At 34.0% G+C, this 23,158-nt stretch overlaps 1 protein-coding gene across 1 annotated transcript; it reads right to left on the reverse strand.

The window, feature by feature from the left end:
- Positions 1-2,584: 2,584 nt before the first annotated feature.
- Positions 2,585-23,103, reverse strand: LOC125664157 (pseudouridylate synthase RPUSD2-like). The gene is made up of 12 exons (XM_056152619.1): positions 22,935-23,103; positions 20,643-20,909; positions 20,172-20,274; positions 18,285-18,406; positions 17,120-17,220; positions 16,080-16,246; positions 14,007-14,148; positions 13,247-13,383; positions 8,604-8,657; positions 8,047-8,138; positions 5,721-6,110; positions 2,585-2,706 (listed from the first exon to the last, which is right to left on the reverse strand). Exons 1-12 carry the CDS (start codon positions 23,013-23,015, stop codon positions 2,638-2,640), a joined length of 1,725 nt encoding a protein of 574 aa, XP_056008594.1. The 5' UTR covers positions 23,016-23,103; the 3' UTR covers positions 2,585-2,637.
- Positions 23,104-23,158: the final 55 nt, after the last annotated feature.

A 23,158-nucleotide genomic window follows, 5' to 3' on the forward strand; every position in this document is an offset into this window, starting at 1 on the left:
ACACACAACAGATGAAAACCAAGTAAACTCAGATGACCTAAAAACTGGATGTCACAGTTTCTAGAACTTTGGTCTGACCTCACTATATTCCTCTTCATTTATCAAAAATTGTCTTTTGCTTTCAAAGACAAACTCTCCCCTAGCATGCGTTTTCACCAGTCCATGGTCACCAAATGTTTTACCGAGCTTTCTGCTCACATTGAATCAGTCCGTCCATTACACACAGAGACATCAAACTACAGAAGCTCGCAATAAGATGATTTGTTTAATAGGCGATGTTGCTGAAACAATGACATCACATCTAATTAGCATTAACATACTTACTAGGCATGATCAAAGATACATGTATTGATTAACTAATAACTCTAAAACAGTTTATGCATGAATTCACAAATCAAATCTTATTACTGAAAAATTGCATGCATCTCGATCGATCTGTCTGTATTTCCAACATGAAATTCTTTTGTCGTATGACAGAGTGAAAGCAAAGAAGTAATTGTAGCTCGATTTCTTGAGATGGGTTTTGCAGCAACCTTGGATCAAACCATTGCTTGAGGACGCTAGTTTGAAGGTAAAATTTCAGTTCTCGAGTCCCACAAAATACCTATTTGGAGCGAGGACCAGATATGATGGCATTTTAATACCCGAGGTAAAATTTACAACATTCTGGATACATTTCTAGACATGTTCCAAGACAATCGGGATATGTGGCGCATTATCAAAATATAAATCAACAATATCAATTTGTTTATTTCCAATATTTTGGGAGGAAACTTAGGATGAGATTTTTCAGTGATTGATAAGCAAGAAATCTTGGTGTAGATTTACATTCTGGTAAATGATTAGATTTGGAGTATTGGTGGGGATTTGCAGTTTGGAATGCTTGTCATTTCACAGTCATTTAACTGTCGATGATACTCCTTTTCTTAAATGTTTTATCTAGTATATATATATTAATTAATTCAATGTGGATCATGTGTACTTAGTAATCGTGGATATATTTTATATATATATAATCTAAAAAATTCTAAACACTGTTTTCAAATATTTCGACCATATTACCAATTCTTCTTCAGTCATACTTATCGAAATATTTCAAAACGGAGTTTAGAGTTGTTTTTAATTTTACTCTGAAAGAGACTGTGTGTATATATATCTCTCTAATTCTAAACAAATCATACTACAAAAGAGGCTTTTATTGAAAATTTTCATTTAATTCTTTTGTTAATTGGGAGTGGTATTAAATATCAGTGTGACTCTTTCATAAGAAAATTAATACATATGCAATTGTAAATGCGTTGTGATGCAATAAGTCATGCAATCTGTACACATACCTGAAAATTAGCTACACAAACACTGACCTTGGGATATAAATAGACAGTTAAAGGTAACGGAGAATGCAAACCCGGACACAGAACAGGATACTCAAGGTAAAATTAGCAATAGGCTTTGTGGAGGTATGCTTATGGTATATTTAACTCTTTGTACTCTAACGAAGGGTTACGGAAATGTGGGCCGTTAGGGGCATTGTGGAGAGGGTGTAAATAAACTGTAACTAATGCTTGATATCGATTTTGATTGTAAACATTGGATAAAATCCGTGTAGCTGACAGAAAGCAATCATTGATGTGTTGCAATAAATACTGTAAACACAAGACCATAAAAGTCTATAAAACAAGAGCAAAACATGTCTCACTCTATCTGTCTAGCTTTCTCTCATTCTCTCTCTTTCTCTATCTAGCTCTCTCTTTCTCTATCTAGCTCTCTCATTCTCTCTCTATCTAGCTCTCTCTTTCTCCCCCACTATCTATCTCTCTCTCTCGTTCTGTCTCTATGTAGCTCTCTTCCTCCCCCACTATCTAGCTCTCTATCTAGCTCTCTCTCTCTATCTAGCTCTCTCTTTCTCCCCCACTATCTAGCTCTCTCTTTCTCTATCTAGCTCTCTCTTTCTCCCCCACTATCTAGCTCTCTCTCTATCTAGCTCTCTCTTTCTCTATCTAGCTCTCTCTTTCTCCCCCACTATCTAGCTCTCTCTCTTTCTCCCCCACTATCTAGCTCTCTCTTTCTCCCCCACTATCTAGCTCTCTCTCTCTTTCTCCCCCACTATCTAGCTCTCTCTCTCTCTATCTAGCTCTCTCTTTCTCTATCTAGCTCTCTCTTTCTCCCCCACTATCTAGCTCTCTCTTTCTCCCCCACTATCTAGCTCTCTCTCTCTCTATCTAGCTCTCTCTTTCTCCCCCACTATCTAGCTCTCTCTCTCTCTCTATCTAGCTCTCTCTCTTTCTCCCCCACTATCTAGCTCTCTCTTTTTCCCCCACTATCTAGCTCTCCATTTGTCTGTCTAGCTTTCTCTCTCTCTAGCTGTCTCTATCTCTCTCTCTCTAGCTGTCTCTATCTCTCTCTCTCTAGCTGTCTCTATATCTCTCTCTCTCTCTTTCTCCCCCTCTATCTAGTTGTCTCTCCATCTATCTATCTATCTATCTATCTATCTAACTATCTATCTATCTGTCTCTCTCTCTCAGTTTAAAGTTTCCCTTAAGCCATCAAATACATGTGTTCATTCATTACATAGAGAACTGCATCATATCTTAAAATCTCTTTATTGATCTATAACCAACAGATTCTATATCCATGATGTCATGTGTCCTCTTTCCAGTCAGGCTCCGCCCAGTATGGCATGGCAGTTTCGTAATACCAGTCAGGACCCTGAAAAAAAATATGTAACCATTTTACTGCACCCTAGCTGTAAAAATGTAAAGCTTGACAACAGTGACAGTAAAAATGTACTTTCAAAACATCTCTCTCAAAAGTCAAGAATCTGTTAAACCAGTATAAGGGAGACAACTTGTACCATTCAAAATTATAATAGTTTGTAGCTGCAATGTATTTTATAAATCTAACTGATTAATTTTATATAAGAAAAAAAGAGGTAAAAATTATACATATTTTGTGAAAAAAGTTGAATAATTTGACAAAAAGCTTAACATTCATCTACAAGAATAGAAATGGAGACCCAACTCTTATCCAAATTAATCACCAGTTTGCACCTCTCAACCATACCATATTATTTTGTAGCCTCCGTGTAGAAATCTATCTATTTAAACCTTACATCAGTGGTATACAAAAAAATCCAAAGCCACAGTGATGTATTTATCAGGAGTTGATCGATTTCAGCTGGCCATCATCAGAACAAATGGTATCGTATTGGACTGTTGTTTTTATTTGGCCAGTTTAACTATGATACAGAGATCAGGGAATAACACCTCAGGTTTCCACAACAGGAAATCTAATTCATACCTCACAACAGGAAATCTAATCATACCTCACAACAGGAAATCTAATCATACATAGATATGTGTATATATATATATATATATATATATATACACAGTGGAGCCTCGGTAATCCGGACGCCATTAATCCGGACGCTTCACCTTCCGGACGATTTTTCTAGGGAACGGAATTTTTATACATTATTTTGCATCATTAATCCGGAAATTCGCGTTCCGGATCCGGACGGTCACTTTTAACTACAAAACGTTATAATGCATTGAAAATTGTACCGTTAATCCGGACGGTAATTTTGTTTAGGGAAGGTCTGTGTTGGACAATTTTAGCAAGGTGTAAATTATAAAGAAAACAAGCCAAACTGTCTAATTGAAGCGATTACCTGTACCCTGTCAACACCTCCCTCCAATTAGGTGGTGTGTGATGATAAGTCCGTTAGATAGCACGTGCCGATCGAGACATTGTATTGCCAATTTTCGCACATAAGATCTTTATTGCGTGTAGTGTTGAATTTTGTAAATAAATCTGTAGCATATTATTTTATAGTTTTGATCAATACCCTATTAGTATTAATAAATTAAACATCATGCCGTAATGATAATTTTTTTAACTGCTACACGTATCAGTTGTACTGATTCGTAAATTCATATCAGCTTATTCAAATCTAAAGAGTGTAGATTATACTTCTAGATTCTGGATTTTATTCTGTTGATTGGCGTGAAATATACATGTATGTTCATGCACATGCATATGTAGTATAAGGTTTTAATGTTTAGAATGGCACGCATGTAGAATGTACCTGTGTACGATTTATTCTTGTTACGATGTTGTAGAGTTTTATTGCTTTCGAAATTTTAAACTCTGCGTAGAAGTGAGAAAATTACCATTTTAAGGAAAATGACAATTAAATTCTGTATGTACCTGTAATGTTAGTTTCACCCGAGTTTTGTTCCGTTATTATCGCATCATGAAAATAATAGGTGCGCGTGACTAGATCAAAGCAGTAGTAGGTCTTGATATTACGAGCTTAAATGATTTTGTTCTCCTGATATTGTCTTGGATAATTATAGAAGTCTGGCAGATTGAATTTTGGTTAAAGAATGTTGTCAACTGACATGATAATCATGAAATTCTTATATCAACTTTGGACGATGAAGATTGTTTTAACAGACCGCCGAACCCGTGAATCGTGACAGATGGAAATTACCGGCCTCTTTAAGAAGTAAAAGTATGATGAAATGTTTGAAATGTAAATGATTATGTTAGTTACTAATAATTTATTTACTTATAGTTACATAAAGTGCTTCATTATTTGTTTTAGTGCATACGGTACACAGTTTTGTATATTTTTTTAGGGGTCATATGTATGTACAATGTAAGCACAGGCAAATACACTGAACACGTACATTAAATTTTAGTGCTTTGAAATACATGTAAATGTTAACATTATCATAATTTATTTACTAATGCAAATGGTTAAATCCAATGATAGAATGTGTTTAATTCACTATGCATCAATAAAGTAGGCACATTTTGGCTACTTATGCAAAGCTAGAAAATATGCGATTCAATTATCCGGACGCTTCATTTATCCGGACGATTTTGCTGGGAACCAAAGTGTCCGGATTAACGAGGCTCCACTGTATAGATATATATATGTTTATTTTCCCCCCAGTGATACCGTGTGTGTATTTTATGTATATATTTTATATTATGTTATCTATTTTTCTATTCTCTCATTTATCTGTCTGTGAATATGTTTTATACAGGACCACAATGTAAACTAGTCATTTGTACTAATTGTGCTATCCTGTCTAAATAAAAGAATTTATTATTTAATATTATTATTATTATTACCTCACAACAGGAAATATAATTCATACCTCACAACAGGAAATCTAATTCATACATCACAACAGGAAATCTAATTCATACATCACAACAGGAAATCTAATCATAACTCACAACAGGAAATCTATTTCATGCCTCACAATTCTGGATCCAGTGTATCTATACATATTTTATATTTGAATCTTGGATTTAAAAAAAGAGGTGAAATACATATATAACAAAAAAAGTTGGATAATTTATTTATCCAGAGGCATGGAAATGAGGCTTATTTATCCAGAGGCATGGAAATAAGGCTTATTTATCCCAAGCATGGAAATGAGGCTTATTTATCCAGAGGCATGGAAATGAGGCTTATTTATCCAGAGGCATGGAAATAAGGCTTATTTATCCCAAGCATGGAAATGAGGCTTATTTATCCAGAGGCATGGAAATGAGGTTTATTTATCCCAAGCATGGAAATGAGGCATATTTATCTACAAGCATGGAAATGAGTACATTTGCATTCAAAATGGTCTCCTAGTTGTCTGTAAGAGAAAATGCTGGTAGAAATCATGATTAATAATACGTTCGCTGAGACTTACTTTGTAGCTGAGGGCATGGAGGTAGAGTTTGAGCTGGCTGGGTTTGGGGTCCAGAAACTGTTTCTTGCAGATTGGACAGGCCTCAGAAGGGAACCACCTATTCCAATCAAAAGCAGGCTGAGGCTTCCCCGCCATGGTCAATCTCTGGTCACTACAAGTCTGACCACTATCAGACAGATCACAGTCACTCTTGTCCAGAGAATGTGTGTCTCCATTTTTATCAGATATGAGCTTGGTCTTTTTTTTAGGGGTGGGTTCCAAATCTTGTGATGAATGTTCACTCTGGACACCCAGATCTTTGAGCTCCTTGATGCGTTTGAGGTAGTTGGGATTTTCTCCGGCGCAGGTCCACATTTCTCTGTTGTGTTCTTCTTCCTTCAGCTGTCGTATCTGTACAATATAAACCTATATATAACTGTCGTATCTGTGTAATGTAAACCTATATATAACTGTCGTATCTGTGTAATGTAAACCTATATATAACTGTCGTATCTGTACAATGTAAACCTATATATAACTGTCGTATCTGTATAATGTAAACCTACCGGGTATATATAACTGTCGTATCTGTATAATATAAACCTATATATAACTGTCGTATCTGTATAATATAGACCTATATATAACTGTCGTATCTGTACAATGTAAACCTATATATAACTGTCGTATCTGTACAATGTAAACCTATATATAACTGTCGTATCTGTGCAATGTAAACCTATATATAACTGTCGTATCTGTGCAATGTAAACCTATATATAACTGTCGTATCTGTGCAATGTAAACCTATATATAACTGTCGTATCTGTGCAATGTAAACCTATATATAACTGTCGTATCTGTACAATGTAAACCTATATATAACTGTCGTATCTGTATAATGTAAACCTACCGGGTATATATAACTGTCGTATCTGTATAATATAAACCTATATATAACTGTCGTATCTGTATAATATAAACCTATATATAACTGTCGTATCTGTATAATATAGACCTATATATAACTGTCGTATCTGTGTAATGTAAACCTATATATAACTGTCGTATCTGTGCAATGTAAACCTATATATAACTGTCGTATCTGTGCAATGTAAACCTATATATAACTGTCGTATCTGTGCAATGTAAACCTATATATAACTGTCGTATCTGTGCAATGTAAACCTATATATAACTGTCGTATCTGTGCAATGTAAACCTATATATAACTGTCGTATCTGTACAATGTAAACCTATATATAACTGTCGTATCTGTATAATGTAAACCTACCGGGTATATATAACTGTCGTATCTGTATAATATAAACCTATATATAACTGTCGTATCTGTATAATATAAACCTATATATAACTGTCGTATCTGTATAATATAGACCTATATATAACTGTCGTATCTGTGTAATGTAAACCTATATATAACTGTCGTATCTGTGCAATGTAAACCTATATATAACTGTCCTATCTGTGCAATATAAACCTATATATAACTGTCGTATCTGTACAATATATACCTATATATAACTGTCGTATCTGTGTAATGTAAACCTATATATAACTGTCGTATCTGTGTAATGTAAACCTATATATAACTGTCGTATCTGTATAATGTAAACCTATATATAACTGTCATATCTGTATAATGTAAATCTATATAACTGTACGTCAGAAAAATTATCTTTCTACTAGGGAAGAATGTCAATTTTCCCTTTGTATTCTTAGGGTGTTCGGTCCACTCTGCTCCTCATTATGGCTAACGAAGATGTCTCAATATGTTGTGCTGAAACAAGTTCATTAAACAATCGAGATATTTCATAAGATTAAAACCTGAAATGCTGTAGACATACTCTTTGGTGAGGGTTAAAAGTCTGAGGACATATCTTTCCTTACCGGAGTACAATAAAATCACCGTGGATTTAGTACTGTTCTATTTATTGAGATAATCTTCAGTTCTCAGAAATCATCAGCAATCAACAGAAAACAATAGACCACGAGTTTGCGATGGATGTAGCTGCAGAACTATAGCTCTCTGAGTTTTCGGGTTTCATGGGGCTTTAATGAATATTTGAAGGTATGTTTGGACACAAGTACAGTTGGAAAACATGTTAAGAATTTTTTGATATTCGATTTATGAGACAGAGATGCAAGAATAAAACAATATAGGGCCTCAACCATGCATATATTTTTGTGCACCGTAAATCGAAGGTTTTTATAAGGGTGGATCTGTAGCTCTCTGATCTGTCCCAATATTTCTTCAGAGAGCTACAGTTCTGCAGCTATGACGGATGATGATATGCATGATTACAAAAATGAAAATTTAATGTACCTGTTCATCTGTCAGATAATAATTCCCATTCTTCCCCTTTTCAGGACCAAAACATACGCTGTTGTAGCACGAGTCATTGACTATCGGGTGCCCTGTGATAAACGAAGAAATAATGATAACAGTATCCAGAATATAACATCACACTATATCACTGTCAATCAACAACCCTCCATATCATTAGCGACGACAAGAATACTAATTATGATGTCTGTCAAGCAAAGGGTTCTCAAAATATGGAGAGGACAACATTTGGTCTACTGGCCAATTGACTGACAGAAAGACCAATCAACCAAACTGACAAACATACAGACTGACCAATCAGCCGAACTGACAGACATACAAACTGACCAATCAACCAAACTGACAGACAAACCGACTAACCAACCACATGATCAACCGACTATCACTCGTGATAGAATATCAAGACAGACTCAATCACAGTAAACCAACCATCACTCATGAATCGGTGATAGAAAAGGTGTTCCCAGCATGTTACATCTGCCAGTGAGTAAACATACATTTTATACATATACAAAATGTGATACAATGGAACTGACCTAGATACTGGAGATGGACTCGGATCTGGTGTGTACGACCTGTGTACGGTTTGCCTGATGAAACAAAAAAAGAACAGCTGAGTGTACTCAAAATAAACATAAAAACACAGTTCATTGAATACAAATTAAATACAAGAACAGCTTAGTGTACTCAAAATAAACATAAAATCACAACTCCTCATTAATACAAAACAAATACAAGAACAGCTTAGTGTAGTCAAAATAAACATAAAATCACAACTCCTCATTAATACAAAACAAATACAAGAACAGCTTAGTGTACTCAAAATAAACATAAAAACACAACTCCTCATTAATACAAAACAAATACAAGAACAGCTTAGTGTACTCAAAATAAACATAAAAACACAGCTCATTGAATACAAATTAAATACAAGAACAGCTTAGTGTACTCAAAATAAACATAAAAACACAACTCATTGAATACAAAACAAATACAAGAACAGCTTAGTGTACTCAAAATAAACATAAAATCACAACTCCTCATTAATACAAAACAAATACAAGAACAGCTTAGTGTACTCAAAATAAACATAAAAACACAACTCCTCATTAATACAAAACAAATACAAGAACAGCTTAGTGTACTCAAAATAAACATAAAAACACAACTCCTCATTAATACAAAACAAATACAAGAACAGCTTAGTGTACTCAAAATAAACATAAAAACACAGCTCATTGAATACAAATTAAATACAAGAACAGCTTAGTGTACTCAAAATAAACATAAAAACACAGCTCCTCATTAATACAAAACAAATACAAGAACAGCTTAGTGTACTCAAAATAAACATAAAAACACAGCTCCTCATTAATACAAAACAAAAACAAGAACAGCTTAGTGTACTCAAAATAAACATAAAAACACAACTCATTGAATACATATTAAATACAAGAACAGCTTAGTGTAGTCAAAATAAACATAAAAACACAGCTCCTCATTAATACAAAACAAAAACAAGAACAGCTTAGTGTACTCAAAATAAACATAAAAACACAGCTCATTGAATACAAAACAAATACAGAACAGTTTAGTGTACTCAAAATAAACATAAAAACACAACTCCTCATTAATACAAAACAAATACAAGAACAGCTTAGTGTACTCAAAATAAACATAAAAACACAGCTCATTGAATACAAATTAAATACAAGAACAGCTTAGTGTACTCAAAATAAACATAAAAACACAACTCATTGAATACATATTAAATACAAGAACAGCTTAGTGTAGTCAAAATAAACATAAAAACACAGCTCCTCATTAATACAAAACAAATACAAGAACAGCTTAGTGTACTCAAAATAAACATAAAAACACAACTCATTGAATACAAAACAAATACAGAACAGTTTAGTGTACTCAAAATAAACATAAAAACACAACTCCTCATTAATACAAAACAAATACAAGAACAGCTTAGTGTACTCAAAATAAACATAAAAACACAGCTCATTGAATACAAATTAAATACAAGAACAGCTTAGTGTACTCAAAATAAACATAAAAACACAACTCATTGAATACAAAACAAATACAAGAACAGCTTAGTGTACTCAAAATAAACATAAAATCACAACTCCTCATTAATACAAAACAAAAACAAGAACAGCTTAGTGTACTCAAAATAAACATAAGACACTACACCACTAATTTAAACATACATTGTATTTCATTGCATTAAACAAATACAAAAAGTTAAGTCATTAAGTTACAAATAACTTATAGGATCATTACCTTATTATGCATATGATTACACAATCTTCAATATATAAAAATATCAAAGTACCGTGCCATTGTCATAAGAATGAAGAGCTTACCAGACACAAATTTCCTATTTTTCATCTACCAGAATCATGGATATATTCATGCATAGATGAAAATATATATAGATGATATCATTAAACAAGATTTGAACAAACTTGAATCTACACTATGTCAGGAAGCTTTCATGTAAATTTTAGCTCTTCTGGCTCAGTGGCTCTTGAGAAGAAGATTTCTAAAGATTTTCGATTACTAAAGATTTTCGTTATATATTTCTATGTAATACTTTGATCCCCTATTGTGGCCCCAACCTAACCCCGGGGGACGCGATTTGAACAAACTTGAATCTGCACTATGTCAGGAAGCTTTCATGCAAATGTCAGCTCCTCTGGCCCGGTAGTTCTTAAGAAGATTTTTAAATAACCCTACCCTAATTTTGCATTTTTGTGATTATCTCCCCTTTGAAAGGGCATGACCCTTCATTTGAACAAAATTTAATCCCCTTTACCCAAGGATACTCTGTGCCAAATTTGGTTGAAATTGACCCAGTGGTTCTGAAGAGGAAGAAAAAATTGTGAAAAGTTTACGACAACAACAACAATGACAGATAACGGACAAATTTTGATCAGGAAAGCTCACATCATCGTCGGAAACCCACAGTTGATTACACTTCGTTCCTCTCTCCATCACAGGTGAGGTAAAAAGTGTTTCCTCATTGTTCACCAACTAACAGACTTAAAATTTCTTTCTAAATATAAAAAAAAAGATGAATTTATTTTCAAACTCATTGCAAAATTTCCCCACCATACATTGGCCTGATGTTTCAAATCCACCACCTGTGTTATTCAAGCTAAACATTTACAAGGTGTAAGTAGCATTGCCCGTACAGGAAACAACAGAGTTGTTTCACGATGACAAAACTGGTTTTTACTTTTGAGCAGCGTCTGGAATATTCCGGGCACTTACAGTGTACATACATGTTTATCATATACTTGGTAATGATTATGCAGATTCTGCACTGCGTGATACGGGTGACGTCACAATAGCCGATATGAACGAACGGTCTGAAAATCCATATCACATATCAGACCGGCGTGCAAAAATGCATATCAAGCCGGAAATTACGTATTCGCTCATAATAATCAGTGTATCAAAGTTTTTACCATACACATACATATGTAGTTAACCAATGTGTGTATCAAACTGTTGTCTATCAAGTCTTTACCTTATAGTAAATCAAAGTTTTTACCATAGTAAATCAAGGCAAGCAATATATTAGATTTTTTTTTATCTATCTTTAAAGTGCAATAATATAGGGTTATTGAACTTATATCGGTGAAAATTGGCACGAGTTGGCTGTCAAAATGCAGGAGCTTGCGAGTGCATTTTGACAGCCAACGAGTGCCAATATTCACCGATATAAGTTCAATAACCCTCTTATTATATAGCTAAAGTATTTGGTTGTTAAACTATATCCATTTTCACTCAAACTACTCCAAAATAGATGAGAATTCATCAATATTGCCAGTGTGCAATAACAGCATGCATTTCTTAACTGTTCAATATTCAAACCGTCATTAATGCATGAAGCAAACTGATTTTGTAAATGGGGACATAATAATTTATGTACAGTAAAACATAATGCTTCAGTAAATATCAAATACCGGCTCTGTCAGATTCAGAGGACCGTCGTCTGCCATTTTTGCCTGTTTACGTCGTTACGGTAACGTCAATATTGAACGCTCATACTCGGAATGTTTCGGGAGCATACAATTTACGCAATATAAAGTTAGCGTTCAATAAATTCTCAGGATATTGAACGCTAACATTCTCTAGATTTTACGCAGAATTTATATTAGACTATTTATTAGCTATATAATAAATAAATTAACCGTCACATGACAAAAAGAATAGTACCATCATGTAAAATGAGCCCTCGAACCCTATATCAGATTACCACCACCACCCCTCCCCCTCAAAAACACTACACTGTATGCATACAAAATCTATCAATTAGTATAAAAAAAGTGCAGGATATGATAAATAGAATATTACAAGCTAAAATTCATATCATATGTCATATCAGCCCTCAGGTCCCATATCACGGCCCTCGGGCTTATATGGGGCTACTCGGGCTGATATGACACACGATATGGATTTTAGCATGTAATATTCTATGTATATCAACAATACATACATAAATAGGATTGACAGCAGGCACAATGCCGATACAAGCCCTCTCCCTACACAAGATCTTTTCTTGTGCGTACATGTACAATGTATATATTTTCCAAAGAGAAGTTGTAACTATCTTCAAGTTCCCCACATCACCAATTACGAAAGTCAATGACTTTAAATTTTAACAAATAACAGATAAAAATTCATTCATGCCTAAAATGTTGTGTGTGAAGAACATTCCCATGTGAAAATCAGAGGAAGTGCACTCACAATTCTTAAAAAATGTTTGATACATGTATATTCAACAAGAAACTATCATGCTTAATAATAGCTGCTACAAACTCTTTTCAAAAATGATGAATATGAAAACTATATTTTAAAATGAATCCAATTTACCATATGGAATGTAATTTATTCCCATGATTTCTCAATTATGTGCAAAACAGTGGTGGAAATTTGTATGGAGTTATATAAGAAGGGGTAATATATCTGAACTTTTGAACATCATAATAAATTCGAAAGTCTTTTATTCTTTAGGAATTTTACATTTGCACTTCTTGCAACCAAACTATAGCCAAAAATATATATCAACCCATGCATCCATTTATTTTTTGGTATCAGATCATGTACGACCAGCTAACACAGCACTGACACTATAAGAAGAATCGTGACCTACATTTGACAACACTGGTCTTCCCATTGTAGCTGAGTCGAGTGAAGGTAGTTTTGGAAGGTTTACCGTCTGCTCCACATTTCATGATTCCCATCTTAAAGGACACCTTCACAATGGGCTGCTCGCACACCACCTCCCCTCTGTAACATCCGTATATCACTTTAAGAACTAAATGCTAAAATCTTAATCCGTCTCCGTCACACACCACCTCCCCTCTATAACATTCATATCACGTTAAGAACTAAACGCTAAAATCTTAATCAATCTCCGTCACACACCACCTCCCCTCTGTAACATCCGTATATCACGTTATAAACTAAACGCTAAAATCTTAATCCATCTCCGCATGTCATACTTTTGTAAATTATTGTAAACACTGATTGAATGTTTAGAAATTAAATATCTGAACATTTTTCAGACCTTGAGTTTCAAACAATTACAGAAATTAATGAATTACCTAATAGAGAGCATTCAAAAATAGTCAAACTACTCAATGGAGTCGAGAAAAGACAATAAGATATCTGATGATTCGAGATATTGATATTAAAACTACATTATCTTGCACTCAATGGAGTCGAGAAAAGACATTAAGATATCTGATGATTCGAGATATTGATTATTAAAATGTCTGAGGAAAATGTAGTTGGAACTTCCGACTCACTTTCGACAAATCCATGGTATTCAAGATATCCATGTTTAAGATACCACAGTTCAACTGTATTCTAATTTGTTTTTAAATTTCCTTGATTTTAAGCAGACTTACTCAGGAAACTCCCCCTCCACGCGACTGATGTACTCCTTCTCAACATTCCGATTCGTAATATCGTCAATATACTTCCTGGTGGAGGCATCGTTCTTTGCCAAGATGAGTACGCCCGATGTCAGTCGATCCAGTCGATACACAGCTAAATATAGAATTCAAAACAGTTAATGCTGACTGATCTGACACTCAATCGTCAATATACTTCCTGGTGGAGGCATCGTTCTTTGCCAAGATGAGTACGCCCGATGTCAGTCGATCCAGTCGATACACAGCTAAATATAGAATTCAAAACAGTTAAAGCTGACTGATCTGACACTCAGTCGATACACAGCTAAATATAGAATTCAAAACTGATAAAGCTGACTAATCAGACACCCAGTCGATACACAGCTAAATATAGAATTCAAAACTGATAAAGCTGATTGATCTGACACCCAGATAATCTCCTTCACCCTAATTTTCCTTTTCTATTGTCTTGAATCTATATTCTTTACACTATGTGACCTGTTAAATCCGACAGGAGATTTGTCTTATATCTATATTCTTTACACTATGTGACCTGTTAAATCCGACAGGAGATTTGTCTTGTATCTATTTTCTTTACACTATGCGACCTGTTAAATCCGACAGGAGATTTGTCTTATATCTATATTCTTTACACAATGCAACCTGTTAAATCCGACAGGAGATTTGTCTTGTATCTATTTTCTTTACACTATGCGACCTGTTAAATCCGACAGGAGATTTGTCTTGTATCTGTATTCTTTACACTATGTGACCTGTTAAATCCGACAGGAGATTTATCTTGTATCTGTATTCTTTACACAATGCGACCTGTTAAATCCGACAGGAGATTTGTCTTGTATCTGTATTCTTTACACAATGCGGCCTGTTAAATCCGACAGGAGATTGGTCTTGTATCTGTATTCTTTACACAATGCGACCTGTTAAATCCGACAGGAGATTTGTCTTGTATCTATTCTTTACACAATGTGACCTGTTAAATCTGACAGGAGATTTGTCTCCCTAAGCATGTCTTGTTACACAGATTCAACTGTAGTACACTTTGATGAATTCACTGTTGATATTATCAACATCTCATATCAAATCATACAGTTTTCATAGATTAAATTTTAGTTTGTACCAAAAACCTTACAGTTTTTATACTACACAAGTACACCATTTTCATTGGTGTTTGGTTTCTGTTTGTTTATTTTTTTTTTATAATGTTAGTTTAAAATAAGTGTAAGTATAAATAGGTGAGATATACAGTAGAACAAGGATATAGTGAATCTCCGGGGTCAACAAAAACAGTTCAACATACATGTAACCAAACTTTGTTATATCCAGTACAATCTTTGTTATTTTCCTCTCATTGCAAAACAAGTTTCTCTTCACAATAAGTGTGAATTCATTATAAGCGTGAATTCATTATAAGCGTGAATTTTTTATAAGCGTGAATTCATTATAAGCGTCTTTGTTATAAGCATATTTTACTGTTTAATGCACAAAACACAAAATCCCCATCAGTTTCTTTCAATTGGCCAAAACTCAAAACTTGCAAGTTTTCTTTGCTCAGAAGTAAGGCAAACTCCAAATCCAGGGGTCACAAATTAAAAAATTTTGGTAGAGGGTTCATTGCTTATCATAACCATGCAAACAGCTTGACTGCTTGATGTTAAGAGTGAAGAAGATTTTTGTAGATTGCATTAATTTAGATGGTTTTGGTCCCAGGAATTGCAGGGTACAGGAAATTCACAAGTTTTGTTCCCTTTACCTATAGATAGTAAATATCAAAATTGGTTAGAACTGGTTCAGCCATTCAAAAGAAGCTGAAAATGTTCAAAAGTTTACGACTGACATTCAATGATGGATGAAAACAGATGCTGCAATAAGTCACCTGAGAGACTCAGGTGATCTAAAAACATTATGGACAACACCCCCCCCCCCCAAAAAAAAGCCCCACACAACATAAAATAGTATACTGCTAAACAACATCTAGGGGTTAAATACTAAGTACGAATGAAACCTCGAAGCTCCTATGTGCCTGTTTTAGAGATTGCAATGGCTTACTTCTAAGATGGCCGTATCCCAGCTCCTTGCCGAGGATGAAGACCATGGAGTTGTACCGGTAACCCCCACAGGGATGACACGGAATGGAGGACGGCTTGTTTACAACTATCACATCTTTGTTATCCTCGATCACTTGGATTGTCTCCCCTGTTACTGGGTTTTCGTGTCTGAAAACAGGTCATGACATCATTTACATATATACCTTCTTTAGAGTAAATTTTAATTCCTAATTTTGGCAAAATGCCCACTAATTTTGTGTGGAATCATTAAAACATGAAAATATGATTCTACACCAAGGCAATAAAATAATTAATTAGAGTACATGTACTGATATCAAGAATAGTAAAATAAAACTACAAAATACTTTTTTTTAAAAATTGATTCTTGTGAAATGATGAAAAGTATTTCATCTTGATTTAGGCTAACTTGCTGATACATGAAGAAAAAAATCCCTTTATTTAACAAATTTACTGATAAAGGTGTTGTGTAATACATTTGTATTGATATTGTTGATTGACACAAGTGACCCAGACAAGATTTTAGATGTTCTAATTTCAGAACAGTGTTTGTGAGTGTTCAATAGAATAGTGATGTAATAAACTGTTTGCTTGTAGTGTATACTTTTTATAGAAATGGAATTCTCTGGAAGTTTGTTTTAGTATAAATAGACTGCGAACTTTGTAGCAACGAGCACTGTGGAGAATTACATTGGATAGTACACTACTGGGGACTGGACATCACAGCCGATTTCGACAGCGCTAAAGCTAAAATTCTCATGTATGACTTCAACTCATTAGAAAAACAATAGATACTGTTTTATGAACTTTGATTACTGTAAGTTAGATTTTTTCATCTGCAAATATACTGTGAAATGTTTGAATGATTGTGATTGGGTTTTGCTGGTCGTGGGTTTATTCTAACAATCATAACAAAGGACAACATTCATCTAATTACTCTCTGTGTAGGAAAAGTGATTTACGTGTAGACAATACCATCTCCTTAACTTCAGAAGAAAAAACAGTGGCAATAAAAGTATGTACCTGTGTATATTGTTTTCAATAATGTCCCCCTGTTTGATCTTGTAGTCCAGTGACACAGTTTGACCATTTACTGTTATCAGACCTTCTGTTACCAGAGCTTTCTAAAAATAAAGAAAGACAAATAAACAAGTACTGTATACATGTTAATACACAAAACATCTCAATATAATATGCATACGGTGTGACCGTTGAGACGAGCGAAGACCCATGACATACACAGGGAAATATAACGTGGTTGATGTAAACAGTGCACTGTGACGTCATCATTAGCTGCGATATTTTTTTTCTTTCAAACCAATCAATTATCCACAACAAAACGTACGAAGGTATGGGAAAGCTTGTTTGGAATTTAAAATCATTTGTGGTACTTTCCAAACTATTTATTTGTTTTATCTACGGGGTTGTCAATGAAGTATACCGCAGTGACGGTGACATTTTTCCGGAGGCATTATGGGTAGTCCCCATCATTTTTCAGCTAATGAAGAGCAAACCATGTGACTCAATTGCATAATCATTGGAGCGAGCTCGTCCCGACGCGAGCTTCGCTCGTTATAGATGGGTGTGAAAGACATGGTTCATATAATAATAAGCTTAATTTCAAAATTGGTGATTTGCACATTTCTGGATTTGAAATATTTAGAAAATGAATTAGGACTAAGAGATCTTATGTTGAGATTTTAATCGTAGAGCACATTTTTTGATCTAATATTTACACATTTATATTGACAGCCATTTGGAAATATCATCGATAATTAAGATGCATGAATTATTTTAAAATTTTTAATCAAGGGCTAGACTCATTGAATCTAAATTTATTGCAACATGTCATATATTTTCTCTTAAAAATCATGAACTTTAGAAATTTGATTTGAACATACTGTTTTTCCGTTTATCTGTATATATAAACTCCATTGAATATATGCTTTAAAAACAATAAAAGAGTGAAGTTTCTACTTTCCATTTATTTTCGAATCATGCACAAATGGCCAGGTGTTTGAACAAGGAATATACAGAAAATTTTAAAGGGAATGTACAGGGCATATATAGGAAAAGAATGAGAAATATACAGGGAATAGAAAGGAAATATATACACAGCTATTTTATGCATGAGATGAACCATTTCATCATAGGGAAATCGGAATGTAACTGAACAATTCAGTCTTACCACATCGTATTCCTTTGACAACGTAAACTCTTCTCCGAAGATTTCACACAGCGTGCGGTTGAACCAGCGACCTTTGACATACGTGGTAAATGCATAGAAATAAGGATACACTTTTCTCAGACCTATAGAAAAAATAAACCCACCATAATACTCAATAAAACATCGACATGAGAAAAAATAAACCCACCATAATACTCAATAAAACATCGACATGAGAAAAGATAGATACTCACCATAATACTCAATAAAACATCGACATGAGAAAAGATAGATACTCACCATAATACTCAATAAAACATCGACATGAGAAAAAATAAACCCACCATAATACTCAATAAAACATCGACATGAGAAAAAATAAACCCACCATAATACTCAATAAAACATCGACATGAGAAAAAATAAACCCACCATAATACTCATAAAACATCGACATGAGAAAAAATAAACCCACCATAATACTCAATAAAACATCGACATGAGAAAAGATAGATACTCACCATAATACTCAATAAAACATCAACATGAGAAAAAATAAACCCACCATAATACTCAATAAAACATCGACATGAGAAAAAATAAACCCACCATAATACTCAATAAAACATCGACATGAGAAAAAATAAACCCACCATAATACTCAATAAAACATCGACATGAGAAAAGAGAGATACCCACCATAATACTCAATAAAACATCGACATGAGAAAAGAGAAACCCACCATAATACTCAATAAAACATCGACATGAGAAAAGAGAAACCCACCATAATACTCAATAAAACATCGACATGAGAAAAGAGAGAAACCCACCATAATACTCAATAAAACATCGACATGAGAAAAGAGAGAAACCCACCATAATACTCAATAAAACATCGACATGAGAAAAGAGAGAAACCCACCATAATACTCAATAAAACATCGACATGAGAAAAAATAAACCCACCATAATACTCAATAAAACATCGACATGAGAAAAAATAAACCCACCATAATACTCAATAAAACATCGACATGAGAAAAGAGAGAAACTCACCATAATACTCAATAAAACATCGACATGAGAAAAAATAAACCCACCATAATACTCAATAAAACATCGACATGAGAAAAGAGAGAAACCCACCATAATACTCAATAAAACATCGACATGAGAAAAAATAAACCCACCATAATACTCAATAAAACATCGACATGAGAAAAAATAAACCCACCATAATACTCAATAAAACATCGACAAAAGAAAAGAGAGAAACCCACCATAATACTCAATAAAACATCGACATGAGAAAAAATAAACCCACCATAATACTCAATAAAACATCGACATGAGAAAAAATAAACCCACCATAATACTCAATAAAACATCGACATGAGAAAAAATAAACCCACCATAATACTCAATAAAACATCGACATGAGAAAAGAGAGAAACCCACCATAATACTCAATAAAACATCGACATGAGAAAAGAGAGAAACCCACCATAATACTCAATAAAACATCGACATGAGAAAAGATAGATTTAGAATTATCGTTTATATGGTTGGATAAACAAAGGTCCACACTGATCGGAACAACATGACGGTGTCCTTTCTGTGGTTTTGTACACACTATGTACATATTTTAGCAAGAGTCATATTCTGATGTCAATGCAAATGTGCTAATTATTGATTTGCACTGACATAAAAAGTCCTCTATCTAATTATGCATTATTACCAAAGATTAATAATTTGGTCAAGGAGAACATTAGCTCTGATTTCATTAAATTTTAAATAATTATGCTAAAATGTATCCAGTGTGTGTTAACAGTTACTTAGGTCAACACCTGAAGGCAACTTTCACGATGCAGTGCCATTTGTTTTTTATTCATTGATTTGAATTACCATTCTCAAAGTAGTAGTCTGTCTCATTAAAGATGCTGTAGCCTGGGCTAGGATTGCTGGTCAGCCCTTTATTTTTTCTTTTCAATTCTTTGTACTTCTCTTTCTAGGAATTGAAAAACTGAAGCATTAAAACTGTTTAACGTGGCAAAAGCAAATCTTCAGCTGTCAAATGTCTGAATGAGTATGAATTAAAAGATTTTTAAAATATACAACCTGGTCTCTTGCTTGACAAGTTAACTGGGTGTCTTTCTATACATATTGTGTAGCATATATATGCATGGATTACATAAGCAAATATTTATACTATCAGTATCATAGTCAAAAGCAAACAGTATGAACATACCGACCCTGATGTAGCAAATAGTTTGAACACATTGACTCTTATGAACATCGGAATCAGTAGCAAATAATATGAACACACTAACCCGGATGAACCTTGGTATTGGTATGAAATACTGTGAACACACTAACCCTGATGAGTGCTCTTCTAGCTTTCCCTGATAAATTCTCCAGTCCTAGTTTACTGGTTCCTGGACAAGGATTACTGAAAGAAGGGGGCTGAGTACCAATTTTGTTTGTCTTTCCATCAATACTGGACTCATTAGTAGGGGGCTGAGAACCAGTTTCACTCGTAGAAGAAAGAGTAACAGTCGGGCATGTTGCTCCATCAATACTGGACTCGCTAGTGATTGGATCGTCTACTGACCACTCTAATTCCGGTTTGAAACAGTCTGCCATCTGTCCATGAAAAGAAACCGTCAGCAGATTACTTAAAAGTGTAAAAGAAAAAAAAGAAGAGAAAATCAGCAAATAAATAGAGATAATCTCTACATACATTCGCTGAAAATTTTTTGATCGATATGGGCACTGCCATTTTGTTTTGTTCATTTAGTTGCTTATACAGGTATTCGTGTTTTGATGTTGAATGCCGAAAATACAAGACTGGCGTGCAATATGTAATTCAAACATACAATTTGTCAACATTGAATGGTATAATTATTATTGAACAGTTATAATTTTTAGCCAATCATAAAATAGAAAAACAGTAATACCACTAAATAGATGAATAGTTCATGAGTTTCTTTAAATAAAAATATACAACATATTTACGCTTACTTTTTATCACTTAATGCCTTTGAATTTGTATTTTTTTTTTTAGTTTCAACTGTCTTTTAAATTGCAAATGAGAGGTATTGTTATTTATAATTGTTTGATTTGAAAGAGAAAAAGTTGAGGCTGAATGTGATGTCACAACGCACAGTTTAATTCGGTTGGCATTATATTTCCTGAGTTAAATGAACAAGCGGAACCTATAGTTATTCCCATAAGTATGTCCCCCCTTTAATATTTAGATGTTACTGGGCGTTTAGCGCAAGGGGAATTTCATAAATACATATTTTTAAATGAATTATAATTTACTGTGCTTAACAGAATTATGATTATTACTTGGGACATGCCAATGACCATTTCATGCTTCGCTCGATCCAACAGTCACACCGTATATAGACCTACATATTAAATGAATACACATATAGCATATACATATGTAAATATCAAAGTTACAAAGAAAAGGCTACATGTGTATACATATAATTCAAATACCCAACTGTAAATTGCAATAGGTTGTAAATGATTTGTACCGAGCAAAGCTCGGATGGGCCTTTGGCCCGTCCGTGAAGCAAGGCTCTAAAGGTAACACGTATAAGTAAAATAAAAAATGAGAAAATTTGCAAATGAATACAGATAATTTCTATATATGTTCACTGAAAATTTTGTGATCCATATGGGCGCCGCCATTATGATTTGATCATTAGTTGCTTCTACAGTTATTCATGTTTTAATTTTGAATGCCAAAAATACAAAACTGACGTGCAATTTGTAATCCAAACACCCAGTTTGTTAAAAATGAATGGTATGATTATTATTGTTACAGTCTTTAGCCAATCATCAAATAGAAAAACAGTAATACAACTAAATAAATGAACGAGTTCATGAGTTTCTTTAAATAAAAATATACGACATATTTACGCTTACTTTTTACCACTTTGAATTTATTGGTTAATTTTGTTTTGTTTTAACTGTCTTTCAAATTGCAAACGGGGTGTATTGTTGTTAATAATTGTTTGATTTGAAAGAGAAAAAAAATGTTGAGGCTAAATATGACATCACAATGCATGATTTACGTCGGCTGGCGTTATATTCCCCGCTTTAAATGAATAGGCGGATCCTGTAGTACTGTTATCCTCGTATATCCCCCTTTAATATTTAGATGTTATTGGGCGTTTAGTGCAAGGAAAATTTCATAAATAATATATATTTTGAAATGAATTATTGTTTATAATTGTTTGGCTTGAAAGACGAAGAAAAAAGTCGAGGCTACATCTGACGTCGCTATGCATGGTTTACGTCGGCTGGTGCTATATTCTCCGCGTTAAAGGAATAGGCGGATCCTGTAATTATCCTCATAGATATTCCCCTTTGATACTGGGCGTTTAGCGCAAGGGGAATTTCATAAATAATAATTTTTTATTAATTTAAATGAATTGTAATTTACCGTACTGAACAGAATTATGACTATCACTTGGGACACGCCAATGACCATATCATGCTTCGCTCGGTCCAACGGTCACACCGTATATATATTAGCAATTCAGCGTTCCGTACGACCGTAGTCGTGAATGTCAACGCGAGCTGATATCCTACCTAATCTCGGCTGAAATTTTGGACTGACACCGAGGGACTCAGTCGAGATTAACATCCTACCTTACAGATTCTCAGAGTGTGTACACTTCCACTGGTGATACGAATCCTTGATTTGCCAAGAATATGCAATAATATGGTCATCGAAGTCTTTTCTCTCAACGAAAACGACTAGGGTTGTTGTATTGCATGGGCGCAGCCATCTTGAAATTCTAATATTCGATCCAATATCCGGATAGTATTGTATTGTTTATTATGGCACGCCAAATATTCACAAAAATGAGATC

Source organism: Ostrea edulis, chromosome 1, assembly GCF_947568905.1.
Source record: "Ostrea edulis chromosome 1, xbOstEdul1.1, whole genome shotgun sequence".
NCBI classification, from domain to species: domain Eukaryota; kingdom Metazoa; phylum Mollusca; class Bivalvia; order Ostreida; family Ostreidae; genus Ostrea; species Ostrea edulis.